This window comes from Delphinus delphis, chromosome 10, assembly GCF_949987515.2.
Source record: "Delphinus delphis chromosome 10, mDelDel1.2, whole genome shotgun sequence".
In the NCBI taxonomy this organism is placed as follows: Eukaryota; Metazoa; Chordata; class Mammalia; order Artiodactyla; family Delphinidae; genus Delphinus; species Delphinus delphis.
The window spans coordinates 38,506,589-38,531,519 of record NC_082692.2 but is presented as its reverse complement, the minus strand read 5'-3'; the positions used below and the strand labels follow the sequence as shown (position 1 = coordinate 38,531,519).

General features: G+C 38.7%; 1 protein-coding gene across 1 annotated transcript in view; it reads right to left on the bottom strand.

Moving 5' to 3' along the window:
* SLC26A8 (solute carrier family 26 member 8) overlaps positions 1–24,931 on the bottom strand; it is a 72,799-nt gene that overhangs the window by 32,023 nt on the left and 15,845 nt on the right. The window contains 4 exon segments of the mRNA XM_060021928.1: positions 5,563–5,712; positions 6,404–6,568; positions 15,685–15,866; positions 17,708–17,824. Of these exon segments, the coding sequence (XP_059877911.1) occupies positions 5,563–5,712; positions 6,404–6,568; positions 15,685–15,866; positions 17,708–17,824 (614 nt within the window).

Genomic DNA, 24,931 nt, shown 5'->3' with positions numbered 1-24,931 from the left:
TTACTACAGCAGGGGAAGAAGGAACATTGGGAACTCATGCCTATTCGCCTATGCTTTAGCCCCAAAGTTGCATGGTCCTGCCTAACTACAAGGGCAGCTGGGAAATATAGGGGTGCACACAGTGAACTTTAATTATCTCCATCACAGAACACTTCTTAAAGGGAAAGTAATGCTCATGGACACCCAAAGATTTATTGATCCTTGTAAGAGAAATGCTGACTCCAAAAACCTGAGCTTTATTTATGAAAATCTCTTTAGTATTGTAAAAATGTTAACTGCAAAAGATAAATTTTATCAGATTTCTTTTTCTTTTTCTTTTTTGGCCGCGCCGCGTGGCTTGTGGGATCTTAATTCCCTGGACCGGGGATTGAACCCACGCCCTCCTCAGTGAAAGCGTGGAGTCCTAATCAGTGGACCACCAGGGAATTCCCCCAGATTTCTTAAAACAAACAAGAAATGTCATCTTTAGAAAACATTTTTTTAATATTCTTGAAAAGAAAGAGAACAATCATATTTATTTAGTTTAACATTTCCCCTGATCTAAAGAAAAAGATGTTAAAAAAACCTAGAACATATACATGAACACACACCTTCCCCAGCAGCCCCTCCTCCGCAAACCCAGCTCTGCCACTTAGTGACATGGATTAGTTTTCATTTAACATCTCATCTCCCTCAATTTCTTTACTGCAGCATAGGGAGAATGAAAGGAGGCTGAATAACAGTGTGGTTGCTGCTATACTAAAACAGAAATGAAACCTCTACATAAAAGAATACAGAAATTCATCAACACTGAGCATAGGCCTGTCATGTATTTGTTTGAAAGAGGAAAGGTGAGAATAACTGAAAGTACAGGAATATCAATTATAGTTGACTTTGGATAGTGCAGCTATAGGAATTTCTTTTCCTCCTTCTTTTTTTTTCTTTCTGTTTTTCAAAATTGCTAGAATTTCCTGGCGGTCCAGTGGTTAGGACGCCATGCTTCCATTGCTGGGGACCTGGGTTTGATTCCTAGTCAGGGAACTAAGATCCCACAAGCCACTTGGCATGGCCAAAAAAAAATTGCTAGAATGAGCCTGTATTACTGTCATAATGGAAAAAAAAAAACCCTATTTTTCAAATAGTATGAAAAAGAGGCAGTAGATAAAAGTCCTTTGAAAAATAAGCATGTTTAAAAAAATATAAGCTAACTAAATGTATGTATTCAGCTTTGTCACAATTCAACATACATTTTTTTTTGCGGTATGCAGGCCTCTCACTGTTGCAGCCTCTCCCGTTGTGGAGCATAGGCTCCGGACGCGCAGGCTCTGTGGCCATGGCTCACGGGCCCAGCTGCTCCGCAGCACGTGAGATCTTCCCGGACCAGGGCACGAACTCACGTCCCCTACATCGGCAGGCGGACTCTCAACCACTGCGCCACCAGGGAAGCCCTCAACATACATTTTTAAAATATTATTTTTACAATTCTCCTATGAACATTTCCCTTCCGACGTTACTTGCTTTTAATTTAATTTAAAAAATACATATTTTAAATGATCTGAACCATGAGTTTGGAGTATCAAAACACTTACCAGAAACATCCCACTTACACCAAAAGACAGATCATCCAGACAGAAAATTAATAAGGAAACAAAAGCCTTAAATGACACATTAGACCAGACAGACTTAATTGATATTTATAGAACATTCCATCCAAAAGCAGCAGAATACACTTTCTTCTCAAGTGTACATGGAACATTCTCTAGGATAGATCACATCTTCGCTCACAAATCAAGCCTCAGTAAATTTAAGAAAATTGAAATCATATCAACCATCTTTTCCAACCACAATGCTATGAGATTAGAAATCAATTATGGAAAAAAACTGTAAAGAATACAAACACATGGAGGCTAAACAATATGCTACTAAATAACCAATGGATCATGGAAGAAATCAAACAGGAAATCAAAAAATACCGAGAAAAAAATGACAATGAAAACACGATGACCCAAACCATATGGGATGCAGCAAAAGAGATTCTAAGAGGGAAGTTTATAGTAATACAATACTACCTCAATAAACAAAAAGCTCAAATAAACAATCTAACCCTACACCTAAAGGAATTAGAGAAAGAGGAACAAACAAAACCCAAAGTTAGTAGAAGGAAAGAAATCATAAAGATCAGAGCAGAAATAAATGAAATAGAAATGAAGAAAACAATAGCAAAGATCAATGAAACTAAAATCTGGTTCTGGGCTTCCCTAGTGGCGCAGTGGTTGAGAGTCCGCCTGCCGATGCAGGGGACATGGGTTCGTGCCCCAGTCCGGGAGGATCCCACATGCCATGGAGCGGCTTGGCCCGTGAGCCATGGCCACTAAGCCTGCGTGTCCGGAGACTGTGCTCCGCAGTGGGAGAGGCCACAACAGTGAGAGGCCCGCATACCGCAAAAAAAAAAAAAAAAAAGCTGGTTCTTTGAGAAGACCAACAAAACTGATAAACCATTAGCCAAACTCATCAAGAAAAAAAGGGAGAGGACTCAAATCAATAAAAATTAGAAATGAAAAAGGAAAAGTAACAACTGACACTGCAGAAATACAAAGGATCATAAGAGACTACTACAAGCAACTCTATGCCAATAAAATGGACAACCTGGAAGAAATGGACAAATTCTTAGAAAGGTACAACCTTCCAAGACTGAACCAGGAAGAAATAGAAAATATGAACAGACCAATCACAAGTAACGAAATTGAAACTGTGATTAAAAATCTTCCAACAAATAAAAGTCCAGGACCAGATGGCTTCACAGGTGAATTCTATCAAGCATTTAGAGAAAAGCTAACACCTATCCTTCTCAAACTTTTCCAAAAAATTGAAGAGGGAGGAACACTCCCAAGCTCATTCTATGAGGCCATCATCACCCTAATACCAAAACCAGAGACAAAAAAAGGTATCACAAAAAAAGAAAATTACAGGCCAATATCACTGATAAACATAGATGCAAAAATCTTCAACAAAATACAAGCAAACAGAATCCAACAACACATTAAAAGGATCATACACCATGATCAAGTCAGATTTATCCCAGGGATGTAAGGATTCTTCAATATACACAAATCAATCAATGTGATACACCACATTAACAAACTGAAGAATAAAAACCATGTGATCATCTCAATAGATGCAGAAAAAGCTTTTGACAAAATTCGACACCCATTTATGATAAAAACTCTCCAGAAAGTGGACATAGAAGGAACCTACCTCAACATAATAAAGGCCATGTATGACAAGTACACAGCTAACATCACTCTCAATGGTGAAAAACTGAAAGCATTTCCTCTAAGATCAGGAACAAGACAAGGATGTCCACTCTCGCCACTATTATTCAACATAGTTTTGGAAGTCCTGGCCACGGCAATCAGAGAAGAAAAAGAAATAAAAGGAATCCAAATGGGAAAAGAAGAAGTAAAACTGTCACTGTTTGCAGATGACTTGATACTATACACAGAAAATCCTCAAGAGGCCACCAGAAAACTACTAGAGCTTATCAGTGAATCTGGTAAAGTTGTAGGATACAAAATCAATACACAGAAATCTCTTGCATTCCTATATACTAACAATGAAAGGTCAGAAAGAGAAATTAAGGAAACAATCTCATTTATCACCACAACAAAAAGAATAATACCTAGGAATAAACCTACCTAAGGAGACAAAAGACCTGTACTCAGAAAACTATAGGATACTGATTAAAGAAATCAAAGACAACACTAACAGATGGAGAAACATACTATGTTCTTGGATTGGAAGGATCAATACTGTGAAAATGACTATACTACCCAAAGCAATCTACACGTTCAATGCAATCCCTATCAAATTACCAATAGCAATTTTCCAGAATTAGAACAAAAATTTTTACAATTTGTATGGAAACACTAAAGACCCCAAATAGCCAAAGCAATCTTGAGGGAAAAAATCGGAGCTGGAGGAATCAGACTCCCTGACTTCAGACTATACTACAAAGCTACAGTAATCAAGACAATATAGTACTGGCACAAAAACAGAAATATAGATCAATGGAACAGGATAGAAAGCCCAGAGATAAACCCACGCACCTTCGGTCACCTAATCTATGACAAAGCAGGCAAGAATATACAATAGAGAAAAGACAGTCTCTTCAATAAGTGGTGCTGGGAAAATTGGACAGCTACATGTAAAAGAATGACATTAGAATACTCCCTAACACCATACACAAAAATAAACTCAAAATGGATTATAGACCTACATGTAAGGCTGGACACTATAAAACTCTTAGAGGAAAATATAAGCAGAACACTCTCTGACATATTTGTCAAATGTCAAATTATGTCAAAACACAATTTGACATAAATTGCTGCAAGATTTTTTGACCCACCTCCTAGAGTAATGAAAATAAAAACAAAAATAAACAAATGGGACCTAATGAAACTTAAAAGCTTTTGCACAGCAAAGTAAATGATAAATAAAACAAAAAGACATCCAAGAGGATGGGAGAAAATATTTGCAAACAAAGCAACCATCAAGGGATTAATCTCCAAAATATACAAACAGGTCATGCAGCTCAATATCAAAAAAAACAACTCAATGAAAAAATGGGCAGAAGACCTAAATAGACATTTCTCCAAAGAAGACATACAAATGGCCAAAAAACACATGAAAACATGCTCAACATCACTAATCATTAGAGAAATGCAAATCAAAACTACAGTGAGGTATCACCTCACACTGGTCAGAATGGCCATCATCAAAAAATCTATAAATGATAAATGCAGGAGAGGATGTGGAGAAAAGGGAACCCTCCTACACTGTTGGTGGGAATGTAAACTGGTACAACCACTATGGAGAACAGTATGGAGGTTCCTCAAAAAACTAAAACTAGAATTACCATATGATCCAGCAATCCCACTCCTGGGCATATACTGGGAGAAAACCATAATTCAAAAAGATACATGTACCCCAATGTTCATTGCAGTACTATTTACAATAGCCAGGACATGGAAGCAACCTAAATGTCCATCCACAGAGGAATGGATAAAGAAGATGTGGTACCTATATACAATGGAATATTACTCAGCCATAAAAAGGAATGAAATAATGCCATTTGCAGAGACGTGGATAGACGTAGAGACTGTCATACAGAGTGAAGTAAGTCAGAAAGAGAAAAACAAATATGGTATATTAACACATATATGTGGAATGTAGAAAAATGATACAGTTGAACCAGTTTTCAAAGCAGAAATAGACACTGATGTAGAGAAAAAACTTATGGATACCAACGGGGGGAGGGGGATGGGATGAATTGGGAGATTGGGATTGACTTATATACACTACTATGTATAAAATAGACAACTAATGAAAACCTACTGTATAGAACAGGAAACTCTACTCAGTGCTCTGTGGTGACCTAAATGGGAAGGAAATTTAAAAAAGAGGGGATATATGTATACGTATAACTGATTCACTTTGCTGTACAGCAGAAACTAACACAACATTGTAAAGCAACTATACTCCAATAAAAAGCAAAACAAAACAAAACAAAATGAAAACACCTACCAGAAAAATTTCCATGGGAAACTTGATGGGGTACTGATTGTAGGAAATTCTGATACATTTGTTGATTCTCAGAGCAACAATAGCAGTTAGAAATAGTAAGATGCTGGTGGAATTAGCTTTGGGGAGACCTATACAGTAGTTAATTATGTTCTGAAAGAAAACAAAATTACAGAGGCTTAGAAAGGGATGTGATAATTGCCTAAATCTAGAAAATGACACTGTTTCTAAATTAGTTGAAAAGGAAGTCCTTAGGCAGTGTTGCTGGGCACAGAGGTCTTTATGAGCATTACTAGAACAGTGAGAGCAAGTAGGTGGATACATATTTTTTAATTGAAAATGATATATTAAGAGACTATAATGTCCAGTAAGAAGATAATACACTTTCTATGTTTCAGTGTAGTGGAAAGGACCCAGGAGTTCTGTTTATTAGCCTATTCTTTATCAATTTTCCCAGACCATGTATGTTTAGCTTGGCTCCTAGGACATGCTTGCATTCAGGGACTACTTTGCATTTTATATTCTGTATATATTATGTTTTAGGATATATGTCTTTCAGGAGGCATGTAACGGGAAGAAGTATGATAATACAGTATCTCAAAGACCAAATTTTAATATAACTCACGTTGGTTTAAAAGGCTGGGGTGAAATGGTTAATGCAACTGGGAACATGGTCCAACTGGCATCTGCAATTAATCAAGACTGTAAATCTAGAAGAGGTGAAATTATTTCTAGGACTCTCTTGACCCAGCTGCCTATGCAGGAGTCTCTCCACTTGGGTCTACTTTTTTGGAGGCAAGGGGAGGGGCATTTGTAAGTCTAGGTGAGGGTAGAAATTACTCACATAGAAGAAGGAGATGGGACCAGAATGGAAACTAATCATAATCCCGAAGATGCAGGTCAACTGGGACAGCATAATGTGTAGTGCCGTGGCAGCCAGGTAAGCACTGATTGCAGCCTCCGGAATGTAAGTGATAATGAAGCCAAAACCTAACATGCCCATTGATAGCTGTAGGGGGTTCAGATGGAAAAGAAAACCAGAGTGAGGAGGAATGTCATCAAACCAGCAATGTCACCAATTAGGCAAACTCCAGAGGGGTTCCAAAAAAAAAGTTAAGTTAGGCCCCTTTGATAACTCTTGTTCCTCTTTCCCTAATCAACTGAAATTGATGAGCTAAGGTAGGTCCTTGGTGTTGATTCAGAGGTTTCCTACAGACATAAGACCACACTCCTTTCTTCACGAGTTTATAAGCTTAAGTTCTTACTCTAGAATCTACTGACCTTGTTGATGTGGGGTTAACAGTGACAAAGTGATCAGAACAAGACCTTGCCTTTTCAAAGCCCTTTTCACTAGAAGCTTTGATAGCCCTCTTCATGAGAGGTTAATATCCCTGTGAGGAATGCAGCTTTTTGCAAAGGAAAATATTAAAACAAACTGGGTTCCAGCTTAAACTTTCTGGCCTTTGACGCTTATCTTTACGAAGAATGATTAAGCTGAATTTATGTCTTCAGGATTATACATAAATACATGTATGATATAGCATTTTACATGTACACATGCATATATATGTAAATATACTTTTTAAATGTTATGTAATAAACAAGCAAAGCATCTAAAAGGATAGATGCCAAACTATTAACAGAAGTTACCTTTGGGGAATGGGATTAAAAGTTTGGGGCAATATTTGTAATTTATACACTTTTTTATTATTTGAGATTTTTTGCAATATACATGTTCATCTTTTATAATAAAAAAAATTGTAAAATTATGGATAGGGGGTGAGCCCCAACCCTCTTAAGAGGGTAGGTTAAGAAAAATGACACAGCCCAATGAAGAAGATGGGGAAAGAAAAACAAAAGTCATGAAGGCTTCTATTGTCACTGCTTCATCTTCCACTGCACTAGGAACTCTCAGAAAACAAACTTGGAAGAATAAATCTATTAGCTTTAAAAGCTTTTTGTTTCAAAGCTTTCAGTTAGCTGGGCAATTGGTCTCTCTTAATGTCCTGTCATTACTGCCCAATATGCTCCTTTACTCTAGTCAGGCCAATCTGCTTCCTGTCATTAGTGTGGCTGGCTGATTTTTACTTCTGTGCTTATGCCCAAACCCCTCTGCCATCTCTTTGCCACCATGTTTATCATCTCTTTCAAAAGCTCAATGAAACTTCTCTTCTTCAGGAGGTGTGGTGCAAACAGCATGATTCCTGGGGATGGAGAACTTGGCTTCAATGCTGGCTCTACCTCTCACTGCCTGAGTGAGTTTGGGCAAGTTTATTAAACTCTCCAAACCTCAGTCTCCTCACCTATAGAATGAATAATACCCAACATGCAGTGTTTTGTATGGATTACACTACATAATTCACGTAAAACACTTAGCTCAAATCTGAAAATAGTGACAGATGCAAATATGTACCATTCTTTCTTCATGCCATCCCTTCCTTCCACCTTGTAAATGGAAAATATCTATAATTAACCATAGAACTCTTCCTTACCCAGCTGTGATGTGGCATCAGAATCTGATGTTAATGTAATTTTCTAGGCATCAATTGTCAGTCAGAATTGGTCTGTGACATGAAACCTATCTGCCATCCTTATTGACAACAAGTACAGACAGTTCCCAAATTACAATGGTTCTAACATTTTTTTCAACTTTACGATGGTGCAAAAGCATATGCATTCAGTAGAAACCGTACTTTGAATTTTGGTATTTTTTTTTCTGGGCTAGCCATATGCTGTATGATACTCTGTTGTAATGCCGGGCAGTGGCAGTGAGCGACAGCTCTTAGTCAGCCAAACAATCATGAGGGTAAACAACTGATACACTTATAACTATTCTGTACTCAGACAGCCATTCTGTTTTTCACCTTTAGTACAGTATTCAACAAATTACATGAGATATTCAGCACTTTATTATAAAATAGATAATGTGTTAGATGATTTTGCCCAAGTGTAGTCTAATGTAAGTGTTCTGAGCATGTTTAAGGTAGGCCAGGCTAAGCTATGATGTTTGGTAAACTAGGTGTATTAAATGTATTTTCGACTTACAGTATTTTCAACTTACCATGGGTTTATCAGTATGCAACTCCATCATAAGCTGAGGAAGTTCTGTACTAAATGTTTGATGAATGAAGGAAAGGCTCAATAAATGGTTGTTTCCTTCCCAGACAACTCCATCCCAGCTAAAAGTTATTCCTTCACTTCATATTCTTTTTTTTTGGCCACACTGCACATCATGTGGGATCTTAATTCCCCAACCAGAGATCGAACCCATGCCCTCTGCAGTGGAAGCGTGGACTCTTAACCACTGGACTGCCAGGGAAGTCCCCACTTCATATTCTTTTGACAACAAACTCTTCACTTTTATTAACACTAGTTTTCACTTTAAGATTATCTAGTGCACAGATTCTAGAGGTAGACAAACTGAGCCTGAATCCCAGTTTTGAATCGTACTGGTTATGTGACCTTGGGCAATTCACTTAACCTCTTTATACCTTTATTTCTTTAAAATAAGTACCAGAATAATACCTACCCTCATACAGGGGGGTGTTGTGAGGATCAAATGAGATAAAACATGTAAAGTGCTTTGAATATTGACAGCACATAGCAATAAATGTTAGCTATTAATATCTAGTTCAGACTTTTTTTTAATTTAAACTTTTTATTTTAAATAATTGTAGATTGACATGAAATTGTAAAAAAGCAACACACAGAGATCCGGTTTACCCAGTTACCCCAATGATAACATCTTGCACAACTATAGTATTGATACAATGCCACAATCAGGATACTGACATCAATACAACCAAGTTACAAAATAATTCCATCAGCACAAAGATCCCTCCTGTTGTCTTTAATAGCCTCTTACCTCTCATCTCTACCTCCAATCTCCATCCTCTGACCTCTACCCATCTTTAATCCCTGGCGACAACTAATCTATTCTTCATTTCTATAATTTTGTCACTTCAAGAATTTTACATAAATGGAATCATCAGTATGTAAACTTTCCAATTTCATTCATTTTTGCTCTTTATTATTTCCTTCCTTCTGCTTATTTTGGGTTTAATTTGCTCTTATTTTTCTAGGTTTTGAAGAGGGAGCTTTTATTATTAATTTGAGACATTTTCTTTATTCTACTGTATGCATTTTAGTGCTATAAATTTCCTTTTCAGCACTGCTTTAGCTGTGTTCCAAAAATTTTGGTATGTTTTATTTTCATTTACTTCAAGGTATTTTTTTTAAGATTTAATTTTATTTATTTTTGGCTGCGTTGAGTCTTTGTTGCTGCATGTGGGCTTTCTCTAGTTGTGGCGAGTGGGGGCTATTCTTCATTGTGGTGCACGGGCTTCTCATTGCGGCGGCTTTTCTTGTTACGGAGCATGGGTTCTAGGCGCGTGGGCTTCAGTAGTTGCAGCACGTGGGCTCAGTAGTTGTGGCTCGCCAGCCCTAGAGCACAGGCTCAGTAGTTGTTTAGTTGCTTAGTTGCTCCGCAGCATGTGGGATCTTCCTGGACCAGGGATTGAACCCATGTCCCCTGCAATGGCAGGCAGATTCTTACCCACTGCACCACCAGGGAAGTCCCTACATCAATGTATTTTTTAAAAACTTCCCTTGGGATTTCCTACCTGACTTATGGATTATTTAGAAGTATGCTGTTTAGTAGTATCCAGATATTTGGAGACTTTCCTGTTAACTTTTTGTTATTGAGTTCTAGTTTGATTCCACTGTGGTCAGAGAACATACTGTTTGATTTCAATTCTTTTAAATTTATTGAGGTTTGTTTTATAGCTCAGGATACAGTCTATCTTGCTGTATGTTCCATGGGTTGTTGAAAAGAATGTGTATTCTGCTGTTATTGGTGGGAGTATTCTGTAAATGTCTCAAATCCTATTGGTGTTGTTGATATTTTGAATTTTATTATATGCTTGCTGATTTTCTGTCTAGTTGTCCAATCAATTGTTGAGTGAGGGGTGTTGAAGTCTCCAAATGTAATTGTGGATTTGTCTATTTCTCCTTTCCAGTTATATCAGTTTTTGCTTCACATATTTTGTAGCTCTGTTGTTTGGTGCATACCTTTGTAGGATTGCTATGTCTTCTTGGTAGACTGATACTTTTATCATTATATAATGTCCCTCTCTACCTCTGGTAATTTTCTTGGCTCTGAAGTCTACTTTATCTGATATTAATATAGTCAATCCTGTTTCCTTTGATTAATATTTGCATGATCTATCTTTCCATTTTTTTACTTTCAACCTGTCTATATTATTATATTTGATGTTTCTTGTAGACAGCATATTTCTAAATATGTCAGTCTCTAACTTTAATGTAAATGTCAATACGTTAGGGCTTAAGTCTGCCATTTTCCTGTTTGTTTTCTCTGTTTTTCAACTCTTTATTTTTCCTGATTTCATTGGTTACTTGAACATTTTTTAGAATTTCATTTTGATTTATCTATAGTGTTTTTGAGTGTATCTCTTTGTATAGATTTTAAGTGGTTGTCCTAGGTATTACATTATATATGCATAACTTATCACAGTCTACCGGTGTAAACATTTTACCAGTTTGAGCAAATTATAGAAACTTTACCTCCCTTTATGTTTTTTATAAAAGAATTGTTTTAAGTATTTCTTCCATATTCATTTTGAACCACATCAGACAGTGTTATAATTTTGTTTCAACCATTGAACATAATTTAGAAAACCCAACAAGCAAGGAAAACTACCATATTTATCCATATTTTTCCTTTTCCATTGTTCTTTCTTCCTTCTTGATGTTCCAAGATGCCTTCTTTTATCATTTCCTTTCTGTTTAGAGAACTTCCATTAGCCATTCTTTTAGGGTAGGTCTTGCTGGTGACAAATTCTCTTAGTTTTGCTTCATCTGAGAACGCCTTGGTATCTCCTTCATTCTTTTTTTTTTTTAATTAGTGTATTTATTTTTGGCTGTGTTGGGTCTTCATTGCTGCATGTGGGCTTTCTCTAGTTGTGGCGAGCGGGGGCTATTCTTTGTTGCGGTATGTGGGCTTCTCATTGCGGTGGCTTCTCTTTGTTGTGGAGCATGGCCTCTAGACATGCAGGCTTCAGTAGTTGTGGCATGTGGGCTCAGTAGTTGTGGCTCGCAGGCTCTAGAGCGCAGGCTCAGTAGTTGTGATGCATGGGCTTAGTAGCTCTGCAGCATGTGGGATCTTCCCGGACCAGGGCTTGAACCTGTGTTGCCTGTATTGGCAGATGGATTCTTAACCACTGCACCACCAGGGAAATCCCTCTTCTTCATTCTTGAAGGATATTTTCACTGAGGCTATGATTTTGGACTGACAGTTCTTTCAGCAAACAAAAAATATTGTGCAATTTCCTTCTGGTCTCCATGGTTTCTAACAAGAAATCTGCTATCATTTAAATTATTTTCCTCCTGTAGTGCAGTGTTTCTCTCACTGCTTTCAAGATTTTTTTTTCACTGTTTTTAGTTTTCAGAAGTTGACTATGGGGACTTCCCTGGTGGTGCAGTGGTTAAGAATCCACTTGCCAATGCAGGGGACATGGGTTCAAGCCCTGGTCAGAGAAGATCCCACATGCCACGGAGGAACTGAGCCCATGCACCACAACTACTGAGCCTGCACTCTAGAGCTCGCAAGCCACAACTATTGAGCCCATGTGGCACTACTGCTGAGCCCACACATCGCAACTACTGAAGCCCACATGCCTAGAGCTCGTGGTCCGCAACAAGAGAAGCCACCGCAATGAGAAGCCTGTGCACCGCAATGAAGAATGGGCCCCACTCGCCACAACTAGAGAAAGCCTGAGCACGGCAACAAAGACCCAATGCAGCCAAAAATTAAAAAAACAAAACAAAACATGATTTGTCTTGATGTGGATTTCTATGGATTTATCTTCTTTGGGTTTTTCCAAGCTTCTTAAATCCGTAGGATTATATTTTTTGCCAAATTTGGGGAGTTTTCAGCTATTATTTCTTCAAATAACTCAGCCCCATCTTTTTTCTCCTCCCTTTCTGGGATGCTTATGACACAAATTTTAGAGCTTTTTTTATAGTCCCATTTGTCCCTAAGGCTCTGTTAATTTTTTTTTCCGTCTATTTTCTCTCTGTTGTTCGGACTGGGTAATTTCTATTGTTCTGTCTTCAAGTTCATTGATTTTTTTCCTCTGTCTCCTCCATTTTGCTGTTGAGCCCATCCTTTGAATTTTTAATTTCGGTTACTGTATTTTTCAGCTCCAAAATTTTCATTTGGTTCTTCTTTACATCTTCTATTTACTTTTTAAGACTTTCTATTTTTTCACTTGTTTCAAGCATGTTCATAATTGGTTGCTGAAGCGTTTTTAGGATGGCTGCTTTATAATTTATCCCAGATAATTCTGATATCTCTATCATCTCAGTGCTGGCATCTTTTTCTTGTCTTTCTTCATTTAAGTTGAAATGTTCTCAGTTCTTGATATGACAAGTTATTTTCAGTTTAATTGTTGACATTTTGTGTACTATGCTATAAGACTCTGGATCTTATTTAAACCTTCTGTTTTAGCCAGCTTATTTTGATAAAGTGCTGGCAGGGGAAGGGGAAGGTGCTACCTTGTTACTGCCTGGTAAGGCAGAAGTCCAGGTTCTCCTCTCAAAATCCTCTCAAAATCCACTGACACTTGAGGCAATAGGGACTCTTCATTTTTGCTGGGAAGGGATGGAAGTTCTGGCTCCCCACTAGGCCTCCCATCCTGGCTGGGAGAGACAGAAATGCCTTTATTTCTCCCTACAACGCCTCCATTGACACTGCTGAAGAGGGGGTTGTCATCATTACTGCTGTGTTGGGTGAAAGACCTGACCCTTCACTAGGCTTTCTCTGACACACCCCAGCAAGGATTAGGAAGGGTGTCTCATTACTGCCCCGTGGAGATGAAAGTCTTGACTCCCTTGACTCCCAGGCCTTCTCTGACAATACCCCAGGTGGCTACCTTATTACAGCTGGGTGAGTGTGGAAGTCTGGGCTCCCTGCTTGGCCTTTGCTGGCATGAGTGGGGATGACACCACAGGTTGTTTTTGTTTTGTTTTGTTTTGTTTTGTTTTGTTTGGTGTTTGTCTGGAGTAGAGCAGTTATTGGGTAAAAGTTTTCAGTCTTGCTAGTCTTTCCTGGTCCTGTGGCTATAAAGAGCAGACTTTTGTTAGGGCTTTTTTTTTGTCTCCCAATGTTGGCATTTTGGGTTTCTGGCTTCTTCAGCACCAAGTCTGAGATATATGAGGCAAAGAAGAAAACCCAAGGAATTCACCACTGTGTTGTTCCTTGGGTCTGAGCCAGTTTGTCTTCTTCTCTTCACCTTCCAGAGTCATTTTACGTTTGTTTTGTATATAATTTTCCAAGGTTTTTAGTTTTCTTAGCAGGAGGAATAGGCAAAAGTACATATATTCCATCTTTCTGTAAATGGAATATCTCCTCCTTTATTACATGAAAAAAAAATGACACTCAAACAAGGGGAAAGAACTTGCCAAGGCCACTTAGATAATTAATAGGTTGCTGACTTACTGCCTGTTATTTTGTCTTCACCTACAAGATTGAATATTTTAAACACAGGTATTATATCTTTTTATTTTTATTTTTTTAATAAATTTATTTATTTTATTTATTTATTTTTGGCTGCACTGGGTCTTCGTTGCTGCTTGTGGGCTTTCTCTAGTTGCAGCAAGCGGGGGCTACTCTTCGTTGTGGTGCATGGGCTTCTCATTGCAGTGGCTTCTCTTGTTGCAGAGCACGGGCTCTGGGCACGTGGGCTTCCGTAGTTGTGGCACGTGGGCTCAGTAGTTGTGGCTCACAGGCTCCAGAGCACAGGCTTAGCAGCTGTGGCACACGAGCCTAGCTGCTCCACGGCATGTGGGATCTTCCCGGACCAGGGCTCGAACCCACGTCCCCTGCATTGGCCGGCGGCCTCTCAATCACTGCACCATCAGGGAAGCCTGGTATTATATCTTTTTTAAAAAAATTTTTGGTCTCTATTAAAGTACAAATTTCATTTCTCTATACTTGGTAATTATAATTTATTAACACTTACTATGTGACAGGCTCTGGGCTGAATGCTTTGCATGCATTTTCTCACTTAATCCTCACAAGAACTCTGCAATACAAATATTATTTTTCCCATTTTAAACATGAAGAAACTGAGGCCCACGAAGGTAAGATAACTTAAGTAAGTCACATAGCTGGTAAGTGTCAGGGCTGGGGTCAGCCTACCATAATAGCCTGCCTTTGTAGGCTTCCAATAAGTCCTTGCCTAATAAAAGATGGCCCCAGGGGAAATCAGTGAAAATTAGCTATAGAGCAGGTTAGCTGAGAAGAAAGAGAAATAAAACTGAAATATGTGACTTTAGTTCAGTGGGTGACACTTCAGATGGTAGACTCACAGAAGAAATTAAAAATAAGCCCAAAATAAGGTTTGATATTTTAATAAGTCATTGATATTGCCCATTAGCTGAGTCCCGTCATTGCAGAAAAAGGATTTCAGGTCTGACTCTAATGGTCACTAACCAAAAATATAGTATGTGATCCCATGAATGCTATTCTTGTTGAAAGAATAGAAAGAAATTTTTTAAAACGTGAAATCATGGGCTTCCCTGGTGGCGCAGTGGTTGAGAGTCCGCCTGCCGATGCAGGGGACACGGGTTCGTGCCCCGGTCCAGGAAGATTCCACATGCCACGGAGCGGCTAGGCCCGTGAGCCATGGCCACTGAGCCTGCGCGTCCGGAGCCTGTGCTCCGCAATGGGAGAGGCCACGACAGTGAGAGGCCCGCGTACCGCAAAAAAAATAAATAAATAATAATAATAATAATAAAACGTGAAATCATGAGTAGAACTCTAGGCCACAGTCCCTGGGACACTTCTTTAGTCTTAGAGTATCAGGGACTGATGAGAATATTGAGTATGTCATCCTAAACCAATGTGGTAGTCTTCAGAGGAGGGAGAAGTTTTGTTACTGAGGAGATAGCCTATCCACAAGACCCATAAGTTTTTGAAAACTTAAATCACTTAAGTTCCAGATATATCACAATGGGTAACAGGAGTAATTAAAGGAAGGGGTCCACGTGCAGACCCTTTATTTATTTATTGCTTTTTTAGGGGTTCAGAGACTCAGGTCCTACCTGAATAATCCCAGTCAGCAACGTTGTGGATGCCATCACACTCAAGGATTTGTTATAGTTCTCAAAGAAGGAGAGGTTAGAAAAGTCATCCTTGATGAAAGTTCCCAGTATTACGTGGCCACCGTTGAATGGGTACGTCCTCAGGACATTGATCGTCAGAGCACTCACAAGGAAGAATGTACCTATGAAAGAAAATGTTCAGGCAGAAGGTGAGGTTTTAAGTCCAGGTAAACTGACAGATATTGACAAAAGCAAGGCATGGTCTGATGTTTTGTTCTTGATCTGACAAACTTTTCTTATTTGAAAGTGGCCACCAAGAAATAAGAAAGAGCAGGGAAAAGAACTCTGGCTCCACGTACTGTAACGAACTCACAAGTTTTAGATCTTGGTGGTCTAGCTATTAACCTCTTTGCATCATGGGCATATGGAGTAGGATTAAAGAGAAACTGACTAGAAATATATATCAGGCTCAGCCACTGTGCCTGTTCTTAGAAACGGTAAAACATGAGATGGTGGTGAAAGGATCAGAAAACAAAGCTAATCAATAATAATAAGAAGAAAAATAATACCTAACACTTATGAAGGATTTAATAGGTGCAAAATGACATGGAGCTAAACCTATTTCAAATATAATTTCATTTACTTCTACTATCAGCATAAGGGAGGCAAAGGCAAATCTTACCTTTAAAATACCTAACAGAAACAAAACTCTAGTAGCCCTTGTTATCAGTATTTGGAAATAATTGTAATGTGCTCTGGGAACTTGGAAAAATGGGAATAAAATAGTTCTCTTAGTGTTCAAATGTAAAATCAACACATGATAGATTTTAGGAAAGATATGGAATATTGTCCTTAAAAAAGGCAAAGGAGCACTCAACAGAATGGGATGGGAACTGGACTGAATATACAAACAGACCTGGAGAAAAACTGTGACAGTCAGAATGGTCAGTGTTGGTTGCTTGGTCAGTTACACAGTGTGGAAGCTCAGAAAAAGGCACTTTACTGAGTGAATGTTGGCGATGCCCTTCTGAGACTCTCAGGGCATTTTGTGATTTGATTTCTGTATGGGTTCACCTAGGGGAAGTAATTGTGCTAATTATATGAACTTCAGCTAGTCTGGTCTCTGTAACAGTCATTTCCAATTATAAATTAGTAGATGGACTTTTGACTCAGGGAAGAAAAGTGCTTATCCTGTGGGTTTGAGTGCTTTGATTACTATGACAGCATTTTCTCAATGTAAATTAATAATCTGACGTGATTACTGTTATTTTTTATATAAATTTATTTTATTTATTTATTTATTTTTGGCCACATTGGGGCTTCGTTGCTGCACGCAGGCTATCTCTAGTTGCAGTGAGCAACGGCTACTCTTTGCTGCGGTGCACAGGTTTCTCACTGCGGTGGTTTCTCGTGTTGCGGAGCACAGGCTCTAGGCGCGTGGGCTTCAGTAGTTGTGGCACACAGGCTCAGTAGTTGTGGCTCGCGGGCTGTAGAGTGCAGGCTCGGTAGTTGTGGCACAGGGGCTTTGTTGCTCTGCGGCATGTGGGGGTCTTCCCAGACCAGGGCTCGAACCCGTGTCTCCGGCAGCAGGCGGATTCCTAACCACTGTGCCACCAAGGAAGCCCTGACATGATTATTATAAATCAGGTCCACAGATTTTGGTTATTAGGGGTACAGCTGAAAAGTGGATCCACTCTAGGAGTTTGGGCAAAATCATTTCTGGATCTTCCAGGTTGAGGATAGTCAGATTCCAACATGTGGTAATTTCACCAAGAAAAGTACCTCTTGTCCTATAATTCCTTTAATAGCTTGCTGGCCTGTTTGTCTGGTGGTGACATTAATAATACCACAAAAGAAGTGTTCAATTTCTAAAATCTGAACACTAATGCTATGGATAGAATATCCATCTTCTGCCTCCTTTCTTTCTACCTTAAACATAGCTTTAGCTTGGGTTCCTTAGCAATAAGCAAATGACTGAGATGGAGACTTCATCCACCTCCTGTGGTTCCGGCACTGAACTCACCAATGGACATTTGATGACATGATCCCAAAATTCCATAAATTATTGAAGCACAGAAAGCTGCATAAGAGATATTGAGAGGAGGAACCAGTTGCCTTGCCAGCAAACCAAACGTCAGGCCTGAAAAGCAAGATACTTTAAGTAAGCAAAGGTAGCCTGGCTTTTAAAAGTCACCTGAAATAAAAGCTATAAAGAATATTTAAAATAAAAATGACCCATGTATACAGCTGACTATGGTAACAGAATCCCTTGGCATACAGCCCTTAATTAGTACTTTTTATTATCTCCTTTGATTTCTAACTTCTCTTCCTATTTTTTTTTTTTTTTTTTTTTTTTTTTTTTTGCTGTATATGGGCGTCTCACTGCTGTGGCCTCTCCCGTTGCGGAGCACAGGCTCCGGACGCGCAGGCTCAGAGGCCATGGCTCAGGGGCCCAGCTGCTCCGCGGCATGTGGGATCTTCCTGGACCGGGGCACAAACCCGCGTCCCCTGCATCGGCAGGCGGACTCTCAACCACTGCGCCACCAGGGAAGCCCTTCTCTTCCTATTTTATCACAAGCTCTTACACATCAATTCTAAATCATAGGCTTAAACACCTTTCACTGTGAGGCCTTCATGCAAATCATGGAAAGCAAACATCACAGCAATAAGACCTTTAATTCCAACAGCTCAGAAGAGCCCCATTCTTACCCCCAGTCTAGTACAAGAAGGCCCTAGGAATCCTCCAGGGCTGGAGAAAAAGCTGGAGAACAGGTAAGGATTGTCACACTTAACTGACGTGACTCCAAGTTGGTATGTGTTGTCTCTCTTGCATATGCCAACCACTCCAGTCTCTTCCTTCAGCTCCTTCTTCAATACTTACTTTCTTTTCTAAGAAGCACCATGAGAATTTGCAAATTTTGAGGCAAATGGATTAACATTCATGGTGTCATTCTTTGACGTCTCAAGTCCACAGCTCCTGCCCTGAGGGACTCTCTTCAATTTACATCATACCAGTGTGCTCATCAGAAATCAGTTATGAATACGGTGAGCCAATTTATCGCCTTAAACGAGCAAGGCTTTTTTTAATGGAAAAGTTTAAACTTATTGAAAAATAGAGTATAATGAACCCCCAAGTACCGATCACCCACTTCAACAATGGTCAACTCATGGCCAATCTTGTTTCATCAATGCCCCCATTCCTCTCCCATCCCATATTATTTTGAGGCAAATCCAAAACACTAAATCATTTCACCTGTAGATATTTTCAGTATATATCTTTTTTAAAAACACCCTCTTTTGAGTACAATACCATCATCACACCTAAGAAATTATTAATGGTTCTTTAACATCATCAAATATCCAGTCAATGTTCAAATTTCCCTGATTTCTCATACATGGTTGTACTGGTAGACCACCTCTAAGATGATCTACAATGGCTAATTGGTATTCATGCCCTTTTTTGAGCTCCACCCCTAAAGCATGAAATAACTTACTTCTAATAAATAGGCTACAACAAAAATGATGTCACTTTTGAGATTAGGTTGCAAGACTGTGGCTCCTGTCTTGGTTGCTCTCTGGCTCTCTCTTTCATTCAGGTCATCAGCTGCCAGAGTTGACTTCATGGGTGTGTGACCTATGCAATCACACAGTGCCCTGGGCTTAGAAAGGCTCCACACTTGGCTTAATGCTCTACTCTGACCATCTTGAAATTCTGGATAATTTCTGAACTAGGGACGCCGCATTTTCACCTTGCACTGGGCCCCATACACGGTCCTACCAGCAGCCGTGTTGTGAGGACACTCAAGCAGCCCATGTAGAGGCCCACATGGCGAGAAACCCAGGCCTGCCAGCAAACACGGGTGAGCCTGGAAGCTGATCCTCCAGCCTCAGTAGAGCCTTGAGATAACTGACAACTTGACTGCCACCTCCTGAGAGACCTTGAACCAGAGGTATGGTGGGTTTGGGGGTGATCTTTTAAAAAAGTTATTTGCTATTATATGTTGTGTTTTGTTTTGTTGATGTTGTTGTTGTTGTGCTTTCTTTCACAATTTTTGTGTTTATATCAAATTAGGTCCTCACATTAGTAGATATGTCTCTTGAGTCTTTTGTAATTTATAGGTTCCCCTTCCACATATTTTCCCTAAGCAAGCCTCAGTTGACTGCAAGTAACAGAAAACCTGCTCAAATCAGCTTGAGCAAAAGAGAAGAATTTTTTTTGACTGCACCGCCCAGCTTGCGGGATCTTAGTTCCTCAACCCAGGCTTGACCCTGGACCCTGGCAGTGAAAGCACTGAGTCCTAACCACTGGACCACCAAGGAATTCCCAAAATAGGAAATTTATTAAAAGAGGACAAAGGTCAGTTGGGCCTCATCAGAGACTGGAAACAGAACTAAAAAGCCATCAGGGTCCAGGCAGCTATCTCCCCATTCTCTTTGTCTCCAGGCTTACATAGTCTCCTGTCTTTGTTTCCAGTTTGGGGGCCATTATGAACAATGCTGCTATGAATATTCTTGTACATGATTCCAGGTGCACAGATGTATAAATTCCTCAAGATGATATACCCTGAAGCATAACTGCTGGGGCATTTACCAGAATATGCCAAACTGTTTTCCAAATGGTTGTACGATTTACATTCCCACCAACACCGTACGACAACTCCCATTATCTACATCTGTATTAGCACATGATACTGTCAGAATTTTTATTTTAGTGTGTATGAGTTAGTTAATTTCCACTTCTACTTCATTGATTACCAATAATGTTGATCAGTTTTACTTAGCAGTGCCTTACACATATGTAGGAATATATATATTATAGTCCTTTGTTGGGTATTCCATGGTTTGCTTTTCAACCTTCATCATGTCTTTGAATAAACAGAAGTTCTTAATTTTTATTTAATTCAACTTAACAGTCATTTCCTTTTAGGCTAGTGCTTTTTGTGTCTTGTTTAAGAAACATTTTCTACCTCACGACCATGAAGATATTCTCCTATATTATTCCAAAAACATCTTTATAGTTTTATCTTTCATATTTGGGTCTTTAATCTAAAAGGAATAGATTTTTGTGTATGCTGTGAGGTAGAGGTCTACAAATTGATTTTTTTATATAAGTATTCAATTGTTTCACATCATTTTTTAAAAGTCTGTTTCTATAGTGACACATCTGATACAAACCATGCAACATATAAATGTGTGACCCTTTTCTGTTCCACTGGCCTAATTGTCTAAGTCTGTAATACCACACTGTTTTGTTTGTTTTGTTTTTATATAAATTTATTTATTTATCTATTTTTGTCTGTGTTGGGTCTTCATTGCAGCATGCAGTCTTTCTCTAGTTGTGGCGAGCAGGGGCTACTCTGTTGCGCTGCGTGGACTTCTCATTGCAGTGGCTTCTCTTGTTGCAGAGCACAGGCTCTAGGCACGCAGGCTTCAGTAGTCGTGGCACGCGGGCTCAGTAGTTGTGACTCACGGGCTCTAGAGTGCAGGCTCAGTAGTTGTGGCACACGGGCTTAGCTTCTCCGTGGCATGTGGGATCTTCCCGGACCAGGGCTCGAACCCGTGTCCCCTACATTGGCAGGCAGATTCTTAACCACTGCACCACCAGGGAAGTCCACCACACTGTTTAATTACTTTTTTTAGTAATTAGTCTAGTAATAGTTTTGTAATAAATTTAGCAATCCCCATTTTTATTGTGAAATATATAAATAGAAAGTTCATTAAAATAGATGTTGAGCTTAATAAATATTTATAAAACAAACACCCATGTTATCCCCACCCAGATCTTTAATCACAACTCCATCCCTCCCCACAGAGGTATTCATTATTTTGACTTTTGTGATAATAATTTCTTTGCTTTTCTTTATAGTTTTACCACTGGTATACATATCCCTAAACAGTGTAGTTTGGTTTGTCCACTTTTGAACTTTATATTAATGGAATTACACAGTATACAATTTTTATTTCTGCTTATTTTTCTTATTATTATGTATATAAGCATCTTCCATGTTGCTGTGAGTTGCTTGAGAGTGCTCATTTTCCTTCTGTGTATTCCAATATATGTATATATGAATGTTTATTTATTCTTGCTACTTTTGATGGACATTATCTTAAACATTATAACTACATTCAGTCTTGATAGCTGGAGAAGCAAATCCTCCCATGTTGCTCTTCAAAATAATTTGCCTATTCTGGGAAAATGCTATCTTTCAATTAATTTAGGTCCTTATTAATATTTCTCAATAAAGTTGCATATTTTCTCTATAGAGGTCTTGCACATCATTTCTTAGTTTCATTACAACTTACTTCATATTTACTATGCTTTGGTAAATGGTATTTAAAATTTTTTTTTCACTTTCTGTTTCCTGCAGGTATAAAGGAATGTGTAATTGATTTTTATTTACTCATCTTATATCCAGCAACTTTGATAAAATCTTATTAATTCTATTAATTTATCTGTAGATTCTTTTGAATTTTCTACATTAAAAAATACATCTCTATGGGCTTCCGTGGTGGCGCAGTGGTTGAGAGTCCGCCTGCCGATGCAGGGGACACGGGTTCGTGCCCCGGTCCGGGAGGATCCCACATGCCGTGGTGCGGCTGGGCCCATGCGCCATGGCCGCTGAGCCTGCGCGTCCGGAGCCTGTGCTCCGCAACAGGAGAGGCCACAGCAGTGAGAGGTCCGCATACCGCAAAAAAAAAAAAAAAAATCTATGAATGATGTATTATTTCTTGCTTTGCAATTCTTTACCCTTATATTTTTTTCCTTGCTTTAATACACTGCCTGTGAATTCCAGTATAATATCAAATAGCCCTATTTACTCTTTTTTTTATTGGCTGCATTGGGTCTTTGTTGCTTCACGCAGGCTTTCCCTAGTTGTGGTGAGCAGGGACTACTCTTCGTTGTGGTGCATGGGCTTCTCATTGCGGTGGCTTCTCTTGTTGCAGAGCACAGGCTCTAGGCGCACGGGCTTCAGTAGTTGTGGCATGCGGGCTCAGTAGTTGTGGCTCGCGGGCTCTGGAGCGCATGCTCAGTAGTTGTGGCACACGTGCTTAGTTGCTCCACATCATGTGGGATCTTCTTGGACCAGGGCTCAAACCCGTGTCCCCTGCATTGGCAGGCAGATGCGTAACCACTGCGCCACGAGAGAAGTCCCTGAATAGCCCTATTTACTCTTGATAAGCAACATGTAGCGTGAGGAGAAAGTCCTTTGAAATGTAGGGTTTCAAATAATTCACCAATGCAGGGAAGGTAAGAGAATTACTTGGTAACGGCCTGAGAACTAAGTGGTCTAAGTCTCAGTTAAGCTTAGGCCATGGAGAAACAGAGAGAAACCAAGTCTCCAGACTTTCCAAAACCTTAAAAAATTTTTTAATTTTGAACTAATTTTAGACTTATAGAAAAGCTACAAAAATAATAGAGCATTTCCATATATACCTTACCTAGATTCCTCTAATGTTAACATTGTCATAATCATAGTATAATGATTGGGATCAGGAAATTAACATTAGAAATTTAACTAAATACTTTACTTGAATTTCAACAGTTTTTCCCCTAATTTCCTTTTTCTGTTCCAGGATTCTATCCACAGTTCCCTACTCCATTTAGTTGTTATTTCTCCTTAGTCCTAAAATCTGTTATAGTTCCTCAGTCTTTAATTGTCTTTCTTGACTTTGACACTTTGGAAGAGTATAAATAGATGAGCTATTTTGCCAAATGCCCCTCAGTTTGGGGTTGCTTAGGTTCCTTATGATCATGCTAAGGTTATACATTTTTGATGTGCATACTGCAGAAATGGTATTGTGTCCTTTTTAGTGCATCATATCACAAGATTCGTAATCTCCGTATGTCTTACTATTGGTGGTGATAGCATTGATCACTTGTTTAAGGTAGTTTCTCCCAGGTTCTCTACTGTAAATTAGTGGAGTAGTTGATAAATATCTTGAGGAAGATACTTTGAAACTATGCAAATCCTGTTACATAGATTGCAAACTTTTACCCACTAATTTTAACCTCTGTTAGTGGATTTTATCTCCAATAAGTATGACTGTAGTTTTTCACTAATGGTGATTTTCTATTTTCTTTCACATTTGTAAATTGGGATTCTACTGTAAGGAAGAGCCAGCATCTTTTTAATAAGGTTTTCATCATGCAGTATTTTTGTTTCATCTGAAGAAAATTATTAAGTCGTTAGGGCCTACCTGTTTAAATATAAGTAAAACTTTTGAATTATTTACACTACAAATTATTTCATTATTCACACTACTTAAAATAACACACATTCCCTTAGTCAGTCAGCAGAGTTGCTTGGATTCATTCATTCACACAGTTATGTAATCATTATTCAACAAATATCTTGAGTACCTACTATGTGCCAAATACTGTGCTGGATGCTAGGTATACTTATACATCCTAATGTCATTCTTATTTTGGTACGAAATTATACTGATGACTTGGAAATTTAGCAAAGAAATGTCCTCAAACTTTGACCATAAACGAAGGATGTTTCATAAGTGGTGTCAGTAGAGGACTCACAGGCAAAGCATCAGTGCCAAGAGTTCAGGTCTCTCATTTCAGCACCACACGAATGCTCTAGAGACTTTCTGATACTTTCCTGGAAGTGAATATACACATACAAATGGATCATTCTGGTTTGTATCTGCCATATGAAAAAGTTAAAAGGTACTCCTTTATTCTGGGAATACAAGGCTAGTTCAATATTTTAAAATCAATTCATGTAATCCAGTCTAAAGGGAAAACTTTGACAAAATACAACATTCACTTATGATAAAAATTCTCAGCAAACTAGAAAAGATACAAACTTTCTCCACCTAATAAAGGGCACCTACAAAAACCCTACAGCTAACATCATACTTAATGTTGAACGATTGAATGATTCTCCCCTGAGATCAGGAACAAAGCAAAAATGTCTATTCTCACCACTCTTATTTAACATATACTGGAAGTCTTAGCTAGTACAATAAGCAAGAAAAAGTTATAAAAGCCATTCATATTAGAAGGAAGAAAACATAACTGTCTCTACTCACAGATGATATGACTATCAATGTAGTGAGTCCCAGGGAATCTACAAAAGATTCTTAGAACTAATAAGTGAGTTGCAGGATACAAGGTAAACACACAAAATTCAATTGTATTTCTATATGCAAACAATGCACAACTGGAAACCAAAAATGTTTTAAATTACCATATACAATATCTCTTCCAAAATGAAATACTTAGATATAAATC